Source organism: Pseudonaja textilis, chromosome 3 (assembly GCF_049901715.1).
Source record: "Pseudonaja textilis isolate UNSWEBS1 chromosome 3, rPseTex1.2, whole genome shotgun sequence".
Taxonomy (NCBI): Eukaryota; Metazoa; Chordata; class Lepidosauria; order Squamata; family Elapidae; genus Pseudonaja; species Pseudonaja textilis.
The window spans coordinates 66,289,719-66,316,005 of record NC_141992.1 but is presented as its reverse complement, the minus strand read 5'-3'; the positions used below and the strand labels follow the sequence as shown (position 1 = coordinate 66,316,005).

Below are 26,287 nucleotides of genomic sequence, written 5' to 3'. Positions count from 1 at the left end.
TAAAATAGCTATTATCTTTCGCTTGCTAAACATTTATGAATCTGTGGTATAAAAGAAAATGAAACATGTTTTTCTTACCATTTTTACTGATGTCAAGTTCTTTGAGATTAACTAAACTGGCAATGCTGGTTGGCAGGCTTGAAAGGTCATTATCTGGGATACTCAGTTTACGTAAAGCTTGACAGTTGAATAATTGCTAAAGAAAAAAGCAAGAGAAAAACAGTTATAAAATTTCTCATAAAATGTTAGTATGTTTAAATGTTTAGAGAAATTCTGTAAGAGAGCCTAAAGTAGAATATATACAATATAATAGCTCGTAAGAATCAGTAGATACATTAGATTTTCCTCTTTTAATCGTGTTTCTACTTCATAGCCATGGCGAGAGAATGTTAGCTTTTACATAAAAACAGTAAGAAAATATGTAACAAGCAAAGAGAGATTAATGAGGTTTTTCTGTTAACAAAGTTTCCTCATAAGTGTGCAAGTAAAATAAGAAGAGGGACACCTGATGATCAGGAGATGGTCACCTTAACTTATAATTTTTAGAAAGGGAAATAACACCACTATTTAAAATTAAATCATTTTATTTAACTATGAATTAAAGCAGAAGCAGAATCCTGCTGCTGTAGGATTTGCTATGTGTAGCAGGTGTGTCTGAGTCAGTTCTGACTCCAGGTGACCGCCTAGACAAACCCCTGCTGTTTTCTTGCCTACATTTTCAGAAGTAGTTTGTCCTCCATTCTAGAGCTAAGGGAGAATGACTGGCCTACATCACCTGGCTGGTTTTGTGCTTAAAGCAAGACTAGAATTCATAGCCTCCTGATTTCTAGTCCAGTGCCTTTCACCTTTACATTAAACTGGTGCTCACTCACAGTAGAATTAATAAAAGTTATTATTATTCTTAGAGGGCAAACATCTAACCTATGGGAAATTAAAATTTATAGCATTTATGTTGAATAAACTGCAAATGAAGATATTTGAAATATCTACTGTTTAGATTTGCATTTGAATAACTGCCTTTGGTATATTTCATGAAGTGACCTATCTGTTCAAAATGTATTTCTTTAGAAGTCTGAGAGCAACTGAATAAAAGCCACTCTTTGCCACAAGTAAATGCAGCAGTTTAGTGCAAACGAATTTCCATTACAAAAATGGTTTTCTTGGGAATAATGTTTTCATCCACCTTTTATTGTGAAATAAATAATAATATAGCAAAGGAGAGAAATGTTCTGAAATTACTTGTAACAGCCTTTTTATTGTATATATTTTCTCAGGAAATCTTATTTGTCCAAAAACGATAATGGTCTGGAACATTTAAGTTGACATTACTGATATGTAATATGTACCCTTGCTTAAGTCGTGTCTCTCAGTTACACTGAGAAGAAAACAAACAACAATAGCAGAAAGTTGTAACAGAAGTGTTGCATCATGCTCAGAAAATTGCACAGATGATCCATTCAAGTCACCAGGAATTAAACTCAACTTGAAAACAACTTCAATCTGTTTATTCTTTTTAGACAGAATGTCTACACTACCAATATTACTGTTAGCATAAAAGTACAGTGAAATGTTCTCAGTATATTGTATAATTCTCAACTCTGAAAGGCATCTCAAAAGTTCCATAGTTGGAAAAGATTGGTATTTGAGCATGTTTGAAAGGAGCTTTATGACAATTAATGATTTAATCTTGAAAAATATAAATTGTCATTATAGCCTTGATCTTAAAATATGCCAAGAAATCTTTGGACTTCAGCACTGCCTGCCCGATTAAAATATAAGAACATGTTAGGCTTATTTGGTGTATTGTGCCTCAATGGCTTTAAACTAAGCAGTTCAACAAAAACGTGGATTTAAAAATGTTTTTATATACATGTAGCTTTAGGCTTGAGTTCTAGAGAAAAATTGGAAGGATTTTTTTTTAAATTTAAGGTCAGCACTTGCTGATGAGGAACAAAACTTATCTACACATTGTATTAGTTAAAATTGAAAGATTTTTGTTGATTTATTTATTTGCATACTGCCTTTTATTTTTATAAATAACACAAGGCAGAAAACATACCTCCCACACATTTCTCCTATTTTTCCCACAACAACTACCATGTAAGGTAAGCTGAACTGGGCTGAGAGAGAGTGACTGGCCCAAGATCACCCAACTGGCTTTCATGACTAAAGCAGGGTGAGAACTTGGTCCCTCGCTTTCTAGTCTGATGCCTTCAACCACTAGAGCAAACTGGCCATCATATTAAGCAAGGATGACTCTCTCCTCTAAAGGGGAAGTGACAGGAAGGACTGATATTGACACTCTGAATAACTTAAAAAGACTTTTCTATAGGCTTGGGATAGTCTATATAAATATTTTACTCTTGAACTGTAAGGTCTAGTTCTGGCTGATTCCTGCAACATTCTTTCTCAACTATCTTATTCCTCCCAATATTGTCTGCTTGACTTTTCACAAGAAGTATTTGAATTCCTGTGGCTTCCATAGGCTATATTTAGGGTTTCCCAAAATGTGAGGTGTAGCTCCTTTGACAAGTGCAAACAGAGTGGGGGAGGGTGTGAAGAAACTTTTTGTTACATTGTTATAATGTATCTACCTTTCCCAAAGTTTTATTGTATTGTTTATTATTCTCATTTTCATTTTTGTTCCTGTTGATGTTTCTATTTTTAGGGGAAGGATGTACATTAAGACTAAAGAGAAGTATGATGGCATAAAAAGGAATTGCTGGGAAACCAAGTTTCTGACTTTCTTTGGATTATCTCATTGGATGCAGGAAATGAATGATTAAAAAAAACTTATTTTCCACTGTCTACCAATGAAGCTGTGAACAATTAATTTTTATAACTGCAGCAGATGTACATTGACTTGGGGAAAAATAAATGGAAATGGCAGCAATTGAAGCCCTCGGGTATACTACTGTAAGTGATGAAACACATATGGCTTTTCAAATGCCTCCTATATCCATAGTTATTGTGTTACTGTGGGTATAGCTCATGCTTAAATTCTAAACAGACAATAGTCCTCAAAGAGCAATTGCATTTGGAATCAATGCCAATGAAACACACAGATTTAATAGAGTCAGGAACAAACGGTATGTATCACTGCAACAAACTGTATAGTACAGTCTATCATAAAGTCTCAAATGTATGTTTTGACATAAGATAGATCTAGTGAACCAAAGGATCTTACTCTGTCCAACAGCAAAGATGGTGAAGAGAAAAATGGATTACATTTTGTCAGCACTCCTTGTTATTTTTGAGCACCGGCAGGGCATTATTCACTACTACTTGCTACTCCTACTCTTATTACCACTGTTCCTGCTATTGAGATAAAGTGAGTTCATTTTCATTGTATTTGATCGTATGGCAAATACCAGAAATAAAAGAACACTACTGACTTTTAAAGTAATAGTTTAGTAGTAGTAAAATTTGATATACGCTTCCTGTTTTATAGTTAGAGAAATATAAATTCCAGATTATTATACATCAGGAAGATAAACAGTTTTATCCCCTCATAAATAGAAAATTAACTAAAATGAAGATTCCCACTGCTGCCAACAGAGAATTAAACTAACATCTGTCTTCCTTGAAACTGAATCCTAATGGACCTGCTCATTCTTGACTTGTAAATTTCACGAAGTCAACAATTTTGGTAACCCGTCACCACAACAAGTATTACTGAAGAGGGGTTAAAAGCAACAGAAAAAAATAGTTCCAAGATCATGGTTATAAGAATTGTTATGCCAGATGCTACTGAATGTAAATCGAAGGGGATCTTGTATTTATATCCTTAGAAGACTTCTATTATCATAGCCCTTCACACTGAACATGAACTTTCATGTGAATTTAACCATTCGATAGCAAAATGCACTTAACCATTCGATAGATGCAATGATAGTTTTATATCACCTATAATTGGAATTTTCTCCTAAATGCTGTTACGTTGCCTTATTGTGGAGAAGAGCACAGGAGTGGATCCGGAAGGGAAGACTAAAGAATACCAGGTGTAGACTCTAAGAACGTATATTCCAAAATATGAAAATTAGCCCAGCTTTTAAGCTAAATTAAGAACTTATCTATATATAGCTGCAGCAATATAGGAAGATGTTGGAGGAGAATGATAATTTTAGTGACAATGTCAAAAGTATATCATTGAATATTAAAAATTATGTACTAGTTTTAAGTTACAATCTATATTTTGTTGAATATATAATGCTTTATGCTATTTTTTAAGCCCCAAACTGTTTTTAAATCTTAATATATAACTACATATCAATGCACACGATGTTAAAAAGAGAAAATATACCTGAATCATACATCAGAAACTGACATCCATCACACTTTTATGAGACACAAAATTATGATTTTGTATCCAGAGCCTTCTCTATAAACAAATATGTACAGCTAGGAAATGACATGGTTATGTATATGACTTTTCTGTCAACCCCTGGAGAATATAATTAAATTGTTCCAGTTGTTCAATGGAGTGAAAACGTCATTGCAGCAATGACAGGGATATAAGGATAGAAAAGGATCTAAGCAATGCCTCAGTTTAGTTTTGGATGGGATGCAGAGGTGGTATCCAGCAGGTTCTGACCAGTCCTGGAGAACCAGTAATGGAAATTTTGAGTAGTTTGGAGAACTGGCAAATACCACCTCTGACTGGTCCCACCCCATCTATTCTCTGTCTCCCAAGTCCCAGCTGATCAGCTGGGTCTTCTTGTGTTGCCCTGCACAGGAGAACGAAGCTGGAAAGCAGATTAGTGGGGTGGGGTGGGAATGAGATTTTGCAGTAACCTTCCCCCAGGAGTGGGGAGGAAATGGGGATTTTACAGTATCCTTCCCCTGGAGTGGGGTGGGAATGGAGAGTTTGCAGTATCCTTCCTCTGCCACAGCCACCAAGCCACGCCACGCCCATTAAGCCACACCCAGAACCAGTAGTAAAAATGTTTTGAATCCTACCACTGCTTGGATAGATATTTCTAATACTATGAAGTTAAACAAGTTTAAGTTCTACAGAATAATAGGAGAGTTTTAAGCACAAGTTTAATTTTATTGTTGAAATTAATGGAGTTAATAATTAAGGTAATGAGTTATTAATATAGTCTTATTTACACAGAAAGACACATCAAGATCTGTAAAACTTTATAGTAAGTAAATATGCATTGTTTTGAATATGTATAATCCAAGCTGCACATTCTTTGCATAAAGAAGATTTCATGAATGGATAATTAATAATACAAATGGTAAATGTCTTGATAAAAATAAATAAATCCACAATAAATCCAAAATAAAATAAATCTGCATTACATGTATGCATGTATGTGCTGATAATGTTTACTTTTTTATTTATGACTGAAAAGATTAAGATTTTATCTGTCTGTCTGTCTGTCTGTCTGTCTGTCTGTCTGTCTATCAAACAATCTGTATAGCCATTCATCTCAAAAAGGTGACTGGGGAACAGCCAAAATTAAAATAAAATAAAAACTACTGCAACAATATAAAATTTAAAATACATAACAGTCAACAAAATATTATATCTCTATTATATATCACCTGGAAATGGGTCCCTGGACACAGTAAATCCATGTTCCTCCCCATTTTTTTTTTTCATTATTTAGATTCTTTTAATTAAAAAAATAAATGGGGTGCTGGCATGACCTAATCTTTGTTTTCGAAACTACCCAGCACATTCCTGGAACCAGTAGATAAGGCCTGCAAAAATTCTAAATTTCCTCCCTAGCCACACACACACACACACACACACACACACACGGTTTTGGGCCTTTGCAACATCTCTATTCTTCTGGGGATGTTTCACTATTATGAATTAATGGAGAAATTTGAGTCAATGCACTTGCAGGCAAAAAACCCAGTTTTATCTTATTATGTAATCTTTTTATATCTGCAAGCAAAGCCAACGGAAGGATCTTTTCTAAAGACTAGAAAATGGGTGTTATTAGATGCCACAATGAATTTTGCCTATGCCAAATATTCTTTCCATAGAGTGTGCTTCAAAAGTTCACTTAGCTAGACAGCTGCATTTACATATTATAGAAAGAAAGCATTTACCTTAGGAAGTTCTTCAATTTGATTGGCATCAAGATAAAGCTCCTCTAATGTCCGTTCAAAGTTAAAAACCTCCTTTGGCACTTGCTGAAGGCTGCAGTGGGAGTAATCAAGCACTGAGATGATTTCTTCTTCCCCTCGAAAACATCGGCATGGCACCAGGCGGCCAATAATTTTCCTTTTAGTTGTCATCTCCAAATACCGCACTAAAAATAAAAAAATAATAAACTAAGTTATTTTCCAACATCACTGCTCATTTGAGTAGAAAAGTAATTAACCAAATGTCCAAGATCATATCAGAAGAGAAACAAATTCTACAAAATAGCAGCCCATTTCTTTTAACACAGAAAACCAGTTTCAATTTACTAAAAACTTTTTGTTCATTGCTTCTAACTTGGTGATGGTTTTTGTATATAGCTCATAAACTAATGTAGAAGAATCCAGGCAAATACCCCCAGAACCTGTGAATACATAGTTTTTTAGTTTCCTTAAGTACTGTTACTTATATTTAGAATCAGAAAGCCAAATATTTCCATTTTTCCTTTTTTCTATTTAATCTACACTCAGAAATATGAGTGGAAATTCCAAAACCAGTTGAGAAAGAAATTTTTTAAAAGATATGTGTTGGAATTGTAACAAATAAACCAGGGAAAGACTGTTTCCATAATTTACAGATGATTATAATTTGAACCTGAATCAATTCTTTATTTTACTTTCACTACTTGACAAGACAACAATATTTTAATTTAATTAAATGATTAAAATATTTAATATCAAGGAGTGCAACCGTTATAAAAAAGTAATCAAATACATCATCCAGAATAATCAAAATAATCAAATACATCATCCAGAGGTGTTCATATATCCCTGCTTTTATCAAAACAATGAAAATAGTATGATTCAATCAGCTTTGCCGTTTTTGTACATGTGCTAGTGACTATCACTGAGGAAACCCCTACAAGGAAACAAAATGGCATCTGTTATCTAGATATGGAGAAAGAAATTTGAAAGAGGTCCAAAGATGCCTATGGACTAGGAAATAGTAGAGAAATCTCAGTGGGCACCTAAGTACATGAATGGGTGCAAAACTCAAGAAAAAAATGAACATATTATAAATACAAGGAGGCGGGCAAAAAACCATGGAAATGCTATACTTTTATTCAGGTTTGCATTGTTCTCCCTGACAATAAAATTGTTTACAAAAATAATTTAATTTGAAGAACTGTAATGCCATTATAGATCTTACAGAGAATGACTGAACTGATCTAATAGCAATAGCACTTAGTACTTCAGCTTGTATACAGCTTCATAGTGCTTTACAGCCCTCTCTAACTGGTTTACAGAGTCAGCATAGTTCCCCTAATAATCTGAAATGATCCTCATTTTACAAATCTTGGAAAGATGGAAGGCTGGGATGGAAACTTTGAGCCGGTCTGGCAGTCAGCAGAATTAGACTGCAATACTATGCTCTAACCACTGTGCCACCATGTCATTTCAGAATATCTAACCTGCCATTAAAAAAAAAAATATTCACAACAATATGGATATTGTTGTAAAAAATAGCTAGAAGATTCTTTAATAAGAACATTCTTATTCTGAAAAGTAACCAAATTTTAGAAAAAAAATATTATTTTTATCATTTACTATTTTTTAAGTGAAAGATTTCTAGAGCAGAGGTCCCCAACCCCTGGGCTGTGGCCAGGTACCGGACCTTGAAACCAGACCTTGCAAGTGGTAGGTGAGCATGCACAGTGCACAAGGTCGTTCAAGCAGAAGGCATGTGTGCCCATTGCTTGCACAAATGTACCTGTCAGTCACATAGAACCATCCCCTCTCCACTCCCCACCAGTCCGCCAAATTGGAAAGGTTGGGAATCATTCTGGAGTTAGACAGCCTGCAAATCTAAAATAACAGCAACCACAATTCCTTGCTAGAAGAAGCCATAGCAAGAGTAAAATCAAGGAGTCTATGTGCAGTTGCCGACTGTTTTTCCTCTTTATTCCCCAGTAGAGCAAGCACTGTACCATAAAAATGATTGCATTTGTCTCATTTGATATAGAACTTCATTGAAATGGAAAATATTGTTTATAACTGAAAAATATCAAAATAAAAAAAATATTTCAAAATAAGTGTTAATGTGAGAGAAAATCCACATCAGGATATATTTAAGAATTATCACTTCATGCCCTTATCTGGTTTATTGCATGGTATCATACCAGAGAAACATGTATTAAACTCGGTTATGAACATCATGGTTACAGACATTTTAAGTTATATCCCCCATTTTATTTTAATGTACTGTAGCAGCTGTTTCACTATACTGGCTCCTCAAGAAAAGCTAATTTTTCCTACAGTTCAAATATTTATGGCCCAATTCCTGCTAATTTAACAGCAATTCGAACAAGATTTATACACAATTTGTTTATCTTTCTTTTTCCCAGTTGTTTCCAGAAAAATGACTTCATGGCACTGATCAGGGTTGCCAGATCGCAGCTTGGCTCTGCGGCCAAACTCAAGTCAAAATCTGGCCAAATCTGGCCAAATTATTTTCTCTCATGGCCAAATTTTCCGCCCAATTTTTTTTATGCAATATAACATGAGGATATATGAAACACCCCAGAGTTAAAAAAAAGAGAGGAGCAGCCCCCCCCCATCACTCCATTGCTGCAAAGCAGCTGTTAGGCTCCCACCACAGCAAACCAGAACACTTCTGCATTCAGCGTTCAAGGAGTGGGCGGGGTGAGAAAAAGACCCCGCCCCGCAAGCAAGGAAGTGCACCGAGCTCGCGCGCACTCCCCCAGAGGGGAAGGGGGGAGGAGGAGGACCGTTGAGGGGACATCACGCACCGTGGGTGGAGGAGCCTCGCATCACTGATTGGTCCCCTTTTGAGCCAAGGGGGCGGAGTCCAGGGGCCGGCGCTGTCACAGCCGCTTCTTGCTCCCTCCACCCTTGCCCGCCCCTTCTTTCCAAGTCACGTGCCCGATGCCTGGCAGAGGCCCTTGTTTATAAACTTTTTCCTCGGGGGGGGGGGCAAGGACGATCTGACAGTCATTTTCATGTGAATATATTGTATTGAAAACCGGTATTCGGCCAAAATTTCGATTTCATGGCCAAGCAACTTTCATACGGCCAAAGTTCCGGCCAAATATATTTGGCCGGAGACATGATTTTTTTCACGGCCAAACAGATTTCTATACGGCCAGATTTCTCAAATTTGGCCAGAAAAACAGCCAGATGGCAACCCTGGCACTGATTATCACAAGCAGTTCAGTGGTTAAAGTGTTAGACTAGGACTCAAGCGATCAAGCTGTAAGTTCATCTTCAGCTATGAAAATTCACTGGAGGACTTTGGGCCATCATTACAACTTATTCAGACATTTCCTTGAATGTGTGGAACGCACAAAGTGGGACACAGACAACATTTGTGCCGAGGCCAGTCATTTTTTTTGTCTGTAGAGAAAGAAGATCCGGAGATCGGAATATACTCATATTGACTTGAAGGCAAGGACACGTGTTACATAACCCAGAACATAGCTAAAATAGAGCCTTGGATCCCATCCCATTATAGTCACACCTAGACCAACATGAATACAGGTAGTCCTCAACTTACAGCAGTTCATTTAGTAACCATTCAAAGTTACAATGGCACTGAAAAATTATAGCCACTTTTTTTACCCTTAGGGCCACTGCAGCATCCCCATGGTCACATGGTCAAAATTCAGCCACTTGGTGACGGACTCATATTTATGATGGCTGCAGTGTCCTGGGGTCATGTGATCACTTTTTATAACCTTGACAAGCAAAGTCAGTGACTTAATAACCATATTCTTACTTAACAACTGCTGTGATTCACTTAACAACTCTGTCAAGAACCATCATAAAATGGGGTAGAAGTTACTTAAATGTTTCACTTAGCAACAGAAATTGTGGTCATAGGACTTCATAGTTAGGTTATTGTGGGGAAAATTAGGAGAAAAAAGTACTGAGTATAGAAATTTAAGAATCCAGAAAAAAAACTAGCAAATAAATTGATCGTGCTAACCCCTAAAAATAAACTCTTCATGCAAAAAAAAAAACCTGCTTCATTTATAATCATTTAAGCTACATAAGTGCCTATATGTCTGCATACTAAATGCACAGTGATTAAATATTTTATTTTATTATGTTGATACTTCTGAGCTGGAATGAGGAAAGATAAATAAACATACCTACAAACATTTCAAGATATCAAGTTCATTAGCATCTATTTACAGAAGCAGAGTGTCAGTTTTGTAATAATTTTAAAATATTATGCTTTAAAATATATATTTGAGGAATATTAATGCAGAGAAGCATATAAGTGAAGGAAAAACATTTAACTATCAGCCGTTTTAAAAAGTACCAAAACTGGCATATGGAGCAGAAAAATGGTATTCATTTTTAAAATTTTATTTACTACATAAAGATCAATCAAATAAAGCATATATAAATGACTGTAGTAGCAGAGCCAAACTGATATTATTTCTCTTTCTAAAAGCTTTCCTGAATGTTCTTTTCCAAAGTTTTTTTTTCAACAGTTTAATTATGGAGAAAAGGGAATCTTTTGCTTTAGCTATGGTTTTCCATATTTCTAATATTTTAATATATTTAGTCAGCTCAATGCTTACATATGTTAAGTCAACTAAAAACAAGAAAATACACTTTAGAAAAATCTAAATGTGAAGTAGATAAACGACGTCATTCAATGGAACAGAAATTAGGAAACAAACTCTTGCTGACTGAGCAAATTGGCCATTTGCCATCTTCCCTGTCCTTATTTTTTGAACATTAATTTGCTTGCATTTTTTTCTTCAGTCCTAATCACTTATTTATTACCACATTGTTCCTCAACATTCAACGTGTTCATTCTTGCCAACAGATTCTAGACTGTATTTCAGGATAAATAGCAACCACTAGTATGTGACCCTAGGAATCAGATTTACAGCTCATCAACATCTGAAACCCCACAGGTTGTGCCCCCCAGGGCTTGCCAATGTTCCTCTATTTTATTCTCTATTCTTATTTTTTATTAACATAGACAGTCAAATATATAGACAGATAGAGATGCCTTTAGCACAATAGTTATAAAAATCAACCTAGCTAGGAATTAAATTGTCTATTCATTAAATAAAGAAAATAAATAAAAATAATATAAATGGAATAAGTTAAGCAAAATGCAAACTGATAAATCAAATATGTGCTAATAATTAAAATAGCACTTGAGCGTTATTTTCTTAAACTATTCAATTCATCCTGAAGTTATAATAGTATTGTAGAATATGTCATCTTTGAATATGCAGTTTTGTGGATATACATATAAATAACACACACACACACACACACACACACACACACACACACATATATAGTTATATAGTGATATAGTTATACAGTTATACATATACAGTAATATAGTTATATATATAGTTATATATATGCACATTTGTTTTTATTGTACAAAAAAGGATTTATGTGTGAAACTTTGATTCTAAAAAGTTAATTTGGAACTCTGCCTGTCCTCATCTCCTTCTGACTTTGGAAAAGTTGAAAAGCTCTTGCTATTGCACAACTCAAAGGAGTGGCATAGTTACTTTAAAGAGCTGCAAATATTATAATAAATAATAATATAATATTTATTACATTATCAGGTGCTGCAAAGTTTCTTTTTGGAACTGCATCTGAAATGCTGCACAACTACTAATTTTCCCAGAAAATAAGACATGGTCTTATACTTTTTTTGGCTCTAAAAGACACACTAGGGCTTTTTTTGTGGAAATACGGTATCAGGGTGATCAGCCCAATTAGGTGTGTGCACAAGAAGCAGCAAAGTGTGTGTGGGCACTATGGGGCTGTGCAACCTGCGCAGTGCAGTGAGTCAGAGTGCTCTGACCACTGGGCCAACCCTCAAAACAGCAGCTGGAGGGAGAGGCATGAGATAGAAGGCTCCTGTGCTGGCCATGTTCCCCCATGGCTGATAATCTTAACTGGGACTTATGTTTTGGTTAGGGCTTATATTAGGAGCATTATAAAAAATCATCCTATGGCTTATTTTATGGGTCTTATTTTCAGGGGGACTGAAAGAGGAGAAATAGGTAGATTTTAATTCCATTTACAAAGTGCTGAAAAATTACTTCCTGCTCCTTTGGTCAGGTTTTAATTTTTATTTTCAACATATATGTTTAAAAAACCACTTTTGCTTAAAGCATAATGTTAATAAAATAGAAAAAAAACAACTAGCTTATTTTATTCTGTTACAATTCTTTGTGCTAAAGAAAAACTCAGATGCATATATTTAGATCTCTGCATAAGATTAATCTACAAATTTATTTGTTTATTTATGTTGCCGACTATACGCCCATGGAGACTTGAGGTGGCTTACACAATGTAAAACCATATTTGAAACAAAAAGTAAAAATAACAAAAACAATAAAAACTAACAAAAAGAATCAAATGCTGCCAAGACAAATCCCTTCTCCTTTACAATTTCTCAAAAGTTGAAAAAACAGACAAATGGGGAAATGACTATCAGTGGGACTAAAGGACAGCTGGTGTCATGTTTATCCATGACAATAATGAACTTTCCATCTGGTTGCTTTCAGCCAAGGGACCTAAGCTAAAACAGGGCTCTCCAAGAATAAAGCAATTTTAAAATTTAACTGGAGCAGATGCTGATGTTTGCATTTTGGATAGTAATCACTTTCAATTAAGATCGGCTGTTAAAGGTTAAATATAATTTCACAGGTTACTATATGTAACTCAGTTGGAGGATTATGAGGCATTCCTTTTTCTCAAAGTTGATTGAGGAAAGTGAACAACTATCCCTTCCACAAATATGAAGATATTTATCCACTATGACATAAAATAGCACATGAAAGGGACATGAAAACCTAAAAATGTTCAGTTTTTCTTCATTTACATAATGGCTGCAGCTGGTATTTCTATAGTGAAGGCCTTCTTATATTTATTATTATTTAGCATATTTATATAGCTGGCCATCTCACAAACTCATGGTTCTAGGTGGTGTACAATACATGAGCAATATTAACAGGAAACTTTTCAGATACAACATAAGTGCTTGATTCATACTCACAGTTACATCTCAGAAGCAAAATGTGCAAAGTTTGAAAATAAAAGGTTATTCTCTATCATAATGTTCTTGAAAAGAAATACAAAGTATTGTATAAATATAAAGTATTGTTATATTCTGGTCTTTATGTATGTGTGTAGGAGTGAACAAACAAGCATGATCTTTGAGTTTAATATTATATTAGCAATAATACTGGAGGGTATTACATATTCTGCAAATTCTTAAATTGTCTAAGACTAACAAATATTGAACAATTGTATTAACTGACATACTGACAAATAATTGTATTGTCTATAGGAGAAAGAATGGCAGAGCCTAGGGTTGAATTAAAAAAAGAGATCAGCCTAGAATCTCTACATAGCCACAAGCAGACTAAGTCTAACCCCTCCGATCGCCCACTTGACTTCATGGACTGTTATATAACTTCAAGCAGGTACTAACTGTTAGTTGAGAAGATTCTTGTGGATAGACTGTTTAGTAATAAATCTGTTAAATTAGACCTCCATGTGTAGACCTGGTTTTTCATGGCTAACTCATGTTTTTGTAAAACACACATCCCCCACAGGCATTATTCAAATAACATTAGCACTACATCAATTTATTGGACTGTAAATTTAAAATTTCAGACATATCTTAAATGCCATTTTGATTGAAATCCATAAGGAACATGAGAAGATATGGAAAATGAAGTTATTTATAATGTAGTGTAATACAGAGAAGCTTTTAAATGTCAACAGTACAACAATATTCTTTTTCAATATTATTCCAAGTTTTCCAAAGACCACTCTAATTGCAGATTACATTCTTGAAAAATGAAGCTTACTATCTAAAGCAAAGGAAGTTATTATGTTGTTCATCTTAATGAATGAAGCATCATTTGATTTTCAGAATAAATATAAAATGTAACAATTCATCTAAGTGCTTTCCCCAACTTGGTGTACTTCAGAAGATTTGAACTAAATCCTAACCAACTCAGCTAGCACAGTCAATGGCTAGGGAACATCCAAGTAACTCTTGAAAGCAAGTTAATTTGAGAAAGGTTGCCCATATAATTCATTAAAAGAATCTAGAATAATTTGTCTCTGCCTAGAATAATAAAGAACATTCAATCTGAAAGATGAAGCTAAAATGACAGAAGGCAAAATTTATTTTTTAGAATTTGTTTATTAGATTTGCCCCGTGTCATCTTTCACCCAAGAGCTCAAGCAGTGTAGCCTTCTTCAATTGTCCACCTTACGATCTCTAGGAAATAGACTGGATCGAGAAAGAATAACTAGCCCAGAGTTATCCAGTGACCTTCATAACTGAAGGTAAACTTGAACTAGGGATATTATAAAAATCAAGATGGTAGTCATGGTAGCACAGCTGAAACTCCATCCCCTTTGAATGAATGGTTCAAAAGAAAAAAAACCGGCAAGACTTCAATTGTGCTGCTATAAGCACCATCTTGGTTTTCTTGGTACTTTTCTCTACAGACGTCTCTCTCTCTCTCTCTCTCTCCCTCTCCCTCTCTCTCTCTTTGGTCCTCATGCAACATTTTAAGCTCTATGCAAAATCTTTTATGAAGTGGTATTATCTTACGACCTTTTAAGACAGAGCTGTCACGTGCTGGCCATGCCCACGCCCAATTTAGTGAATTGGGGAAAAGTCCTGATATGTCATGTGACAACGCCATGATGACGTGAGTTTGACACCCTTGCTCTAAGATATTCTTACCTCTTTGTTTCTTTTTGCAATATCTGATCACATATGTACAAATAGTCTTCATTTAGCAACTATCTTAAATATGCAAATATGAGGGTAACAAGGAGTAATTAAATCCATTTTATGACCAATGCATGAATTTATGACAACAAAAGGCTTCAATGACCAGATAATCAAATTAAGATCTGGTCAGTTTTAGGCAGCAACTGTGAACTATCGGAAGAGTCCTAATCAACTAATTAAGCTCACAGAATTGAACTTTTTAATTTGTGATTAGGACTTTTTAGGGTTATGCTACAGAGAAAAGTAGGTCAGTATTAGATAGCTTGTTTAAGCCATCTCTTTGCCCTGTAAGGAGGTAAAGAAGAAGGAAATATTTTTGACAGATTGGTATCATTGGTACAATCTTATAACAGTTTAGATTTGATTCCAAGAAGTATTTTGAAGTGAGTGGGACCAGAAATCTAGCAAGTATCTTAAAAGTTTTTGAAACAGTCAAGCAATTTTCTATGAGCATATGGCTGCCAGCCTTAGAATTTAAGCCAAAGTGCTGCACAGCCTTATTACATATATCTTACATGACATTTTTTTTCAAAAAAACAAGAACTTTGGTATCTGTAGATACTTGCTAGATTTGGTTGTTTAATGCATTTATTAATAAATGTATAAGAAATATTCATGGTAAACTTATACGTTTGCTAGTTGAGGATATAAAAATGCACATATTTTGCATTCAGACAATGCCATGTTGCTGGCTAAGAACCCAGATGATCTGTAGTGTAACAATGAACATGGATATGAATATTAATGTATCTAAGATTATGATTGCTGTGCTTGACAGGGAACTGGAGTGAATAACTACACATTATGGTGCAAAACTTGAAAAAGAAAAGGGAATTGTGCATCTTGATAGAATGCTTAATCAAGATGAAAGTGGATGGAGAAAGCATTATGATACCCAAATGCTTACAAAAAGAAACTGTGAGGATCAAATGTTGTTGGGGTTTTTTTTTGAAAAAGGTAAAAATGGCTGTGTGTAAGAGTATGCTTTGCTAACTTTGTTATACAGAAATGAAAGCTGGGAATATCATTAAAAGCACAAAAGTACATTGGTGGCTCTTTACAATCCTGCACTGCATTTATGTTTAGTTTAATTTAAATGCAATGCAGGTTTTGTAAAATATGGCTTGGGAAATTTACAGGAGAATAGGCAAAGTAAGAATTTGGAAATATAAAAAAACAAAAGCCAGTATGGATAACTATGCTGTTTCATCGCTGTATGTCAAAATAAGTTTAATAACTTATTTTACATAAGGAACCTTGAAACTAGAAGATAAAGAGAACTGGATCAGCCATGTTGGGACTATATCTGTATAGAAACAGAGAATTTGAAAGAGAGTTCCATTCACAACATTTTCCTGTACAGTATCAGGAAATCATGGAGAACATGTGAGATTAAAGACTCTCCAACACCCAGAAATCTCGATTAATATAATTTGGTGGTGGAAAGATCCCCTAGAGATCGAGTACAATATTTTTTTCATTTTTTGCTATCATTCCTGGAGGAAAAAATAAAGCTTTCCACCTGTATTATTGGGATCAGGGTCTTCAGACAGAGAGAAAATGTTTATCAGTAAATAAATACCCAAACAATTAATATTGCTCCTCATAAAACCTGCAGGGCTCAGTGCAGCTATTCTGACCAACTGCTTATCATTGCATGGCTATTATCAAAGTCAGAGGACCAATCAGAATTGATCTTGAAAGTAACATGGGACTATTGAGCTGTGACAGGTAGCAACCGATAGCTCCATTAATTTGTCCAATCTTTTTAAAAAAATAGTTCAAGTGGACTGAGTTATATAACGCAGAAGTAAATTCTATACTTCGACTATCTCTACTTCCTTCGTCTTTTCTGAAACTCATGGGATTCAAAGTCATTGCAATTTTATTATACCCCTTCCTTACTTGTCTTATCCTAAGCCAAAGAATTTCAAATATGGCAACTTTTCTCATAACAGAGATACACCAACAAATTAAAAGCTTTCAATATCCTTTTCTAAATCTCCTCAAGCATTTTTCAATATATAACCCTTTCTTCCAAAACCTAATAATCTGTGAGACAATGTATATTACAAATCTTCTGGCTGGGTCAGAAATAAAAAAAAAGAACCTAAGTAAAAAAAATGAAAAGAAAATGAATTTAAATAATGGTACTGACACTAGTTTCATCTTTATAATTATATGTAAAATTTATCCTCTTTGAAGGATTTAATCAAACATTTAATCTAACAAAAATGGGGGAAAGGAAATTAATTAATCCCCCTTTTATTAGATTATCTTTTATTCAGATAATTACTAATTGTTATTTCTCATTAATCAGAAGCTATGGTTACTTCATTCCCCAGATGAAAACAAAATTAATAACTAAGATCCAAAACAAAGCTCTGTGATCTGTCTTTTGCTGTACCTATTATCTATATATGTTTATGTACATACAAGTATATGAATGGTGGTGTACAGCTTGAAAATGATTTGAAAAAAATATTTTGAATATCATATCAGCATAGCACTTCTCTGCATTCATTGAATTTTTTTTTCCTTTTTCAAACTTCAGCCCAAGCCTAAAGGCAGAGCAGTTGCTTTCAAAGTTGAATTAACTTTAATACTCTTTAAGCAGCCATACCTTTTTTCAGATTGATGTGGAAGCCTCAAAAAAGAGGAACTGTGACAGAAGAAGGCTGAGCATCCTTGCTGACAGACTGTAGATCGCATCTCTCTGCAGCTATGGTCCGTGCTCTTTTGTTGGAGAGCCCCGATCGTTATGATTAGGGGCTGAAGCTGCCTTGGAGGGGTGGTGGAGTAAGGGGAAGCCACAAGCCAGGTTGAGGGGAGCCGCATCTTCCCCCTTGGGCTTGGTCTTTTTCCCCCCGAAGACAACTGCAGCGGTGGTTTAAAATTGCCACCCCAAAAAGGAGGACTCCGCTGGATTAAGATTTGTGCAGGAGGGAAGAAAGAGGTGGATAACATCTGAACCGGGACAATTGGGCAATGCAACTAAACAAAAGTACCCCGGGATTAAGGTAACATGAAATTTTTAAGAAAAGAAAAGTGAGCGGCGAAATTACAAAGGGACAGGGAAAAAAATAAGAAAATATTTCTGACAGCTAAGTGGGGCTTCGAACTGGGAAAGGAAGAAGCCGGAACTAAAGATTTAACTAAATTGGACTAAAATATTTTGGCAATAAACAGGCATAAAATAAAGTTGGACTTATGATTGTCAAAAAATAATAATAACAAATTGGAATATTTACAAATTGGAGACTGGACTGTGTTGGAATACTGAGATTCAAAAAACCCTGAAACCACTGAAACATGATTTCAATAATAGTAATTAAGGTTTTCAGTCATCAGTAGTCAACAGGCAAGGCAGGATCAAATTCACTGGACTGACATACTATTGTGTTTAAATAAAACAATTACCATTCCAATTCCTGTTATTACCCCAAATGTCTCTTTGTAGAGCCCTCGCAATCCAGGTCCAGCCTCAGGCATGGCTCCCTTTGCCTTAAGCAAAGAATGTTCTACATACGAATGCCTTTCTATACATGTCTTCTATACACTTGTTTCCAATGTAAAGAAATACTGAAGATACTGAACCGATCTTATGCTGTGTTCATTTAGAAGCCATTTCATATAGTCTTCTGGTTATTGCCATTGATTATTGGAGGCCCTTCCTCAAATTTTCTCCATTTACTGTAAGCCAACTTTTCCACTGAATAATTATAAATTCCTCTATTTTTATTCCTATCACATCCACAAAGATAATTTTGCATTGGTTAAACAAAGTGTTCTCTTTGTGGGAACAATGAAAATGACATAGAGCATAATTCAAATTAATTATGACCCCATTGTACTTTCAATGAAGAAATGAAATTAGAAAAGTGTGAAATCTTTATTTTCTTTAATTTTAGGTAAGGAATATTTAAATATTTCTTATCTAAAACAGCAAAAATATTTTCATATGTCCTTTATTTTATTTTTAAAAACAAGCTCTCCCATTCTCATAATTAATTATTATTTGTTACAAAATATAATTTATCAAATCTATATAGTAAAAAAGTTACATATTCTGTATTGTAATTTAAAAGGAAGGGGTACCAGATGTTCTCTGATCTCTGCCAATGCAATATAAATTACATATAAAGATAAGACAAAACAAACTGTAATACAAGTTTAGCCTTTGCTTATAGTTTATAAAAAAAATACTTGTTACCAAGTTGTCCATTAATTATTTAAAATTCTGTAACATTCCCCTTTATGCAATGTTAATGTAGCATGTAAAACGTAATTCATAAGGTTTCAGGAGAATCCTAGCTGCAAGTCAAGTTCCTTTTCAAATATTTTTGGAGACATCCATGTTAGAATATTGTACATAATGCACTGTCTAATAGGATCCATGAAGTGTCAGGTTTTATATAAATGGAAGACTAGTCAATTACATGGTTGATTTTCTGTGTATTAGAGCATACAGACTATTATTAAGAAACACAAAGCACTGAGAATGGGGAGATTTATGCTGAAGAATTGTGTCTTGAAAAGCCATACTGCCACCATCCAGAATATAAAATTATGAAGCAGAACATACAGTGAACAGAAATGAAATATTGACTTTTTTTACTGCCAATCTAGTAGTAATACAAAAGGAGAATTTTATAGCAAGACTGAATTGGTATATTTTCCCCAATGTCTTTTACCCTACAACTCCTATCTACAAGGCATTTTTTCAACACGATAAAAATTTGGACATTTTTAATGTCATTAAAGTGCATTTGTCTTAATGGTAGGATAAATACTCTCTATGCTCATTAAGAAAACTGCAGCTTATTTTGTACATTTATATATTGCCAAGGACACTTTTGTAGCATGTCATTTTTCTGAAATGAATGAAGGACACAATCTCTTTCATAGACAGTTGGGTGATTTCTGTCAGAAAAAGTATGCTAATGATGAGTTTGACAGCAACTTGGAATCATCTAAGTTTGGCTTCAATCTGTAAAATCAATGCAGCTATTGATATGGGCTTTGAGTAAATGCTTAAAATATTGTACATTATGGGGGGTAAGAATAAACACCTTTGCGAGGGGTTAAGTCTGTTTCAGCAAGGAGAGAAAAATGTGGTTTTTAATTGTTTTCCAACTTTAAATAGAAATTTAACTAGAATATCAATTTAATATCAACAGATCTTAATTACTGCACCACAAAATTTCAACAGTGAATAATGGCATTAAACTTAGGAAAGATAATGGAGTTGCACTTGATATCTTGTGGGCTCTGGTACAGACCTTTTCAGTTGGGAACCTATTTATTTATTTATTTATTTATTTTCATTCACTCTTCTAATACTTTTTGAGTTACCTTTTAATACTGAAAATAATCTAGGAAAATTTCATCTCTTGAAGCAAATTTTTGTGTCCATAATGGTAAAAACCATGAATAAGTAAAAAGGGAAGTAACAACAGGAGCCGAAAGTTAATAACATTATCTTTAAGCTACACTGGCAATTTATATTTATGAATTTTTGTTCATATCTCATTTGTGCCCATTTCCATGCTCTATATTTTAAAAGACATTTTGGGCAGCAACGTCATTAAGCTTCTAAACAAGATATCCTTATAGCAGATAGAAGTAAAATGTACCATACTGAGCAAACTGTTGTGTTATTTAAAATAATCCAAATAAAACACTGAAACTTTTTTATTCATACGGACTCACACACCAAGACATTTAAAACAAAACACACCGTAGTTTCATTAATTGTATTTCCCTTAAACATTACTATATTGTGATATGATAGATAGATAGATAGATAGATAGATAGATAGATAGATAGATAGATAGATAGATAGATAGATAGATAGATAGACAGACAAACAGATAGATAGATAGACAGACAGACAGACAGACAGACAGACAGACAGACAGATAGATGATGGATGGAAGAAAGGAAGGACAGGACAGGACAGACAGATATCTAAGGTAGCTGGGGAATTCTGGGAGATGACATCCACCCATCTGCAAGTGGGGAGATTGGGAACACTGTTGTTAGAGATGTAGATACTGTATTTCTTCCTCAATCTCAAGTCCTCTACCAAAGGCTTGGAAATTTGAAGGTTCTCAGCAGTATCTTAATTCTTCCTGGCACTGCATTCTTCAGAATAAAAAGCTTTGATGCTGTCCCGGGAATTTGATGGGAGCCACTCTACCAGCTAGGGAGTCACAGCCTCAAGTGCTCTTACCAGTACTAGGAACATCTAAGATAGTGCCCAGAATCCTGAAACTCCCAGTCTTCTGATAGAGGACCCTAGATTGAGGAAGACACCATATCATCCATTGGGATGAGAAAGGATTTTATACATCCATATGCACACTCACACCAGGGATGGGATACGACCGGTGTAACTATCAGTTCAGTGATTTTATGTTTTGCACACGCATGCATGCATTGCGCGCATGCGCACGTGTATAACCTCATCAGCTTGCTATCTGGATAGCTGAGCAGTGCTGCAAGTGGGTGCACAACATTTGAAAAAGCACCTTTTTCCTGCTTTTTCAACCACAGCTGTGCCACACAAAGCAGCTGAGGTTGAAAGAGCAGGAAATAAAGGTAAGAAGAGCCCGGACAGGCGGGTGGGCCAAAACAGCAGCAGACATAGAACTAATTCTATGTCTGCTGCTCTTCAGAGCTACCAGTTCTACAGAGCCGAACAGAACCGGTAGAATCCCACCCCTGACTCATACACTTTTTTTGCAGTGATAAATCAATAGAGGTGTTGCAAAATGTCTTTAAGAGACCTAATCTGCTGTTGTTTATCCTCTTACTGGAAAAAAAGCTCTATAAGTTAGCACTGAATTTGCATATTTAAAAATCACTTACATGAATCTGCCATTCAGATGAATAAGCCATGTAGATTAAGCTAATACTCATTTCATGCTATTGTGCTGACAGCATTTTATTGATTATTCAATTAGTTTATGGTGATTTTTCCCAATTTCTCTTCATAATTTGTGATAAGTTAATCATCTCAGCAAGAGTTCTAAAAGGAAAAGTGTGCCTATGGTACTGAGTTCAGCAGTATGGAAATTCCAGTGAAACCAAAAAGACTTCAAGGCTGGAGAATTACAATCAGCTGTAAATAATAATTACATCTTATGTTACTATTAAAAATAGTAGTAAGGGTCATCAAGTGATTCTTAATGACCACCTAAATAGATTTTATCCTGTAGCTTATACCTTTAATTACATCTTTAGTTACCAGCTTGAGAAAGAACAGTTCTGCACTAAAGGTGCTTTTCCAAAAGGCAACTGGATTTCCTTGGGCTTTTTTTTTCCTTTGAAAACGTTTCACTTCTCATCCAAGAAATTTCTGAACTGAAGAAACTTCTTGGATGAGAGGTGAAATGTTTTCAAAGAAAAAAAACCAAGAAAGTTCATTAGACCTCTGAAAAAGCACCTTTGGGACAACCCATGACATGGACGATTGAGAATCTTCATAGACAACAGTTCTGCACTTTCTCTATGAGCAATGGTGCATGTTGATATAAATGCTGGCCTCCTCCACGCTGACACTTTCCCACAAAGCTCTTAAGATCTGGTTTTGCCAAGGACCTGGAGAACCTAGAGTGGGATATAGCCTACCAAATGGTTCCTTTGACTGATTGAATTTTGTTGCCAGTGGAGTGGGGGTGAGTTATTGCTTTTTATTTTTTTAAAATGTTGGGGATTTTATCTTTGTAAGCCACCCAGAGTCACTGAGCGTGAGTTGGGCCATACAAATTATCATAAATAAATAAACAAACAAACAAATAAAACATACAAGTATACTGTACATATAGATACTGCAGTAGTAATGCATAAATTCACTGTTATTCTGAAGAATTTAATGACATATTTTGATTTTTCCTTCATATTAAGCAAAGTCTAGAAGTTTACTGCTCATTCTGAGCCAAGATGCTTCTTCTTTACTCTTGCTCGCTGAACAAAGGAGGACAGAATCCTTGCATAATAGTAAACCTGTGAAAATCTCAGGCTTTTGATTCCTATCAAAGTCACGTGCTATCCAATCAAGGTCAGGTTTTGCAGTCTCATGAAGTCATGATCCCAGGTTTAGATAAAAACCTTGTGGTTGTTGTTTGTTGGGAGCTTTTGCACAGAATCTAGAATTGGGTACTGTGGAAATTGGCTACCCTTGACGTATCACTGCTGTTGCTCCCAACAGCACATAAGAGATTTGGGTATCATCTTGTTTGATATGTATATTTTTTTATGTTATAATTTTAAGGCTGTTTGCTTGAGTTAATAATAAAGCTTAACATCTTTTTATTCACTGGAATGCTCATTGTCTCTGGATCCAAAAGAACCAAATTCCTGGGCACCTGATCACTGCTCTGACTCTTGGCAAAACATACACCTGCCAGAAAGATAAAACATTTGAGAAAAGAACACACTTCTAACCTTTAATTGGGCAAACAATGCATTGTGAGGGAACAATTTTTGAATCCACTTCATCCCTTTTGACTTATGGTCAAGATATATTTTCATTTATTTCTACATTGTATTATTTCTTTCTATGGGTATGTATTTAAATTGTTTTATTGTTTTAATATTCCATTATAATGGGCGGCTATATATATATATATTTAAGTAAATAAAAATTATCTTTTTGTTTGTTTTCTTGGCTCACCATAATGTTCTCAGGAGATTTCTCCAATACCAAAAATCAAATGCATCAATATTCTTCTAACACTCTTCTTCAAATCCATTGCAAATAACGATTCCCTCCCCTCCAAGTGTCTATTGCCTAAAAAGCCATTAATTCAATTTGCCAGAGTTTGTCTCTAGACATATAGAACCATTAAATATAAAATTGTCATGATTACACATTAATTTAACAGATTTATCTCCATTCATAAATTTATGAAATGTAGCTCAAAGAATTGATATTTTAATGTTAGAGCATGTAAATATCAATTCTTTGAGCTACATTTCATAATGTTAGAGCATGTACAAAAATGATGTGCGTATTGAAGGAAATCACCTTTTTGGAAAATCATCTTTTACTGAATCAATTTCTACTTTAGTGCTTAAGACTGCACGTTATGCAGCATGCAACTTAAGGTGAAATTTCACTTATGTTTGCAAGATAATAACAGATCTCAATAGAATATACTTTAGTCTTTCAGCTTTCACATCTGGTCTTGTATTCTGAATATCAGCACTATCATTTCCTATTATGTAACAAAAAACTACTGATTTAGCAAAAAGCAAAAGCATAGCATTCAGTTAACTTCTACAAGTTCTACAAAAAATCCTTTCTAAATGATATTTCCATGTATACATTTAGAGCTTTTTCAATAGAAAGTGGTTTTAAACATTTGCTCATCTAGCTTAGTATTATGAGAATGATTAGCATCAACTTTCAAGATTAACATATAAACTACTTACCAACCTTAAATTGTTTATTCAAGCAGTAATATTATTTGAAAGGCCTGATTCCCTGTGTGCAGATGAATGGTGAAATAGAAAAAAAAAATTATGGTGGAAATATTTTAGAATATCTACTGAGAAATTGAAAATGTGATATTATTTTAGAATGATGGCTGGAAATACAACAATCTGTATCGTAAAAAAGTTTTTTTTTTTTTACAATCAAAGGATGCAGCCCAATGGCAGAGAAATTCTGGTATTTTACAATAATATTTTGTATTGTTTATGCCATAATAGTAAATCATTGGTAAACTAGTGACGATTGTTAAGTATAAAACATAAGGTGGATTTTTTTTCTTTCTTAGTTTGCTTTTACTTAAAAAGACCTCTTTAAAATTAAATATTGATTTGTTAATTGCATATGCCTAAAATAAAGAAAAACATTTTATAAAATATACTATTAAAGATTTGTAAATACTAGAATTAGTACAAATATCTAGTATTAGCGGACCTCGCCCGAGCGCGAGACAAACGCTGAAGAAAAAGAAGAAGAAGAAGAAGAAGAATTAGTACAAATATGAACAAACATAAACAGGACAAATAATATAAACAGAATATTCAAATGCAGGCTATAATATTAAGTATGTGACAGAAGACAATGACAAAATGGACTAAACCTTTCTTATCAAAACAGTATTAAGAGAATTAGACAACTTCATTTTTTCATTTAGCAGCTGGCAAGGCTAGTCATCCAACTCTCACAGGAAATGGAACCAGGAAAGAAGTAATCGATAATTTTATTCATATAGTACTTATATAGAATATATATGGGAGAAAATCTATATAGTAGAGCAGAAGCTCTTAACTCATCAGCTACTTATGAAACTTGAGAATTAAAGATCCATTAATATGGAACATATCTAGAAATGCTTGACCTGAAAATGGTAGTCCATAAAAGATGACGTAATCTAAAAAATAACTCATAAAGCTGGAAGAAGCCATTTAGATATCTCCCTCTGAAACTCCTGATCCCCTTTTGTGACCTTCTGATGAACAAAGTCAATGGGGAAGCCAGATTCATTTAACAATTGTGCTAATAATTTAACACCTGCAATGATTCACTTAACAAATGTGGCAAAATAGTCATAAAATGGGGCAAAACTCACTTAACAAATTTCTTCACTTAACAACTTAAATTTTAGACTCAATTGTGGTCGTATGTTGAGAACTATCTGAACTTGTTTTTAAATTTAGCTATTATGTTTAATTACCATATGCTTTGCTCCATAAAACACACTTATTTTATCCCAAAAGTGGGTGGAAATGTCTGTGTGTCAGTGCTGGTCCTTTGGTGAATAGCAGTCAGGCCGCGCTGGCAGGGTCCTTTTACATTGCTGAACTCTGCCTCTTCTGTCTCTTTTCCACAGTGCAGGATCAATAGGCAGAGCTAGCACATGAGAACACCTATCTGTGGTCCTCTCAGGTTCCGCCTGATTTATTTATTTTTCTTCCTCTAAACCTAGGTGCATCTTATGGTCAGGTGTGTCTTAGGGAGCAAAAAATATGGTAGATACTTGGAGTACCATCTGACTGAAAAGAGGAACAAAGCGCATTAAATAAATAGATAATAAAAGACTAATGTGAATTAGTAAAGTTATGTTTCTTGCCTGTCAGCAAAAATGCAACACATAAAATTTTAATACGAATCTAAAATAAGAATTTTATCTTTTCATGACTTAATCCACTGGACTTCTATTAGTGAACAATACATACCTTGAACAAAAATATTTTTTATTAAGCTGGAAAGAGAAAATGATATGCGGCTGCCAAAGGAGACAAAGGGAAAGCGAAGAGACGAATACACTAATTTTCTTATCTAGTCATACTGCAAAATGTATGGAATGGCCTGTCCCTCTAAGCTACTG

At 34.6% G+C, this 26,287-nt stretch overlaps 1 protein-coding gene across 6 annotated transcripts in view; it reads right to left on the bottom strand.

Annotated features, from left to right (window-relative positions):
- LRRC7 (leucine rich repeat containing 7) overlaps nucleotides 1-26,287 on the bottom strand; it is a 194,984-nt gene that overhangs the window by 121,374 nt on the left and 47,323 nt on the right. For all 6 annotated transcript variants that reach the window (XR_015742889.1, XM_026700110.2, XM_026700109.2 and 3 more), the window contains exons 2-3: nucleotides 6,070-6,272; nucleotides 79-196 (exon numbers count right to left, since the gene is read on the bottom strand). Coding sequence is in view for 5 of the 6 variants with exons in the window: in XM_026700110.2 (XP_026555895.1) it covers nucleotides 79-196; nucleotides 6,070-6,258 (307 nt within the window). In the remaining variant the exon portion in view is untranslated. The remainder of the gene's footprint in view (nucleotides 1-78; nucleotides 197-6,069; nucleotides 6,273-26,287) is intronic.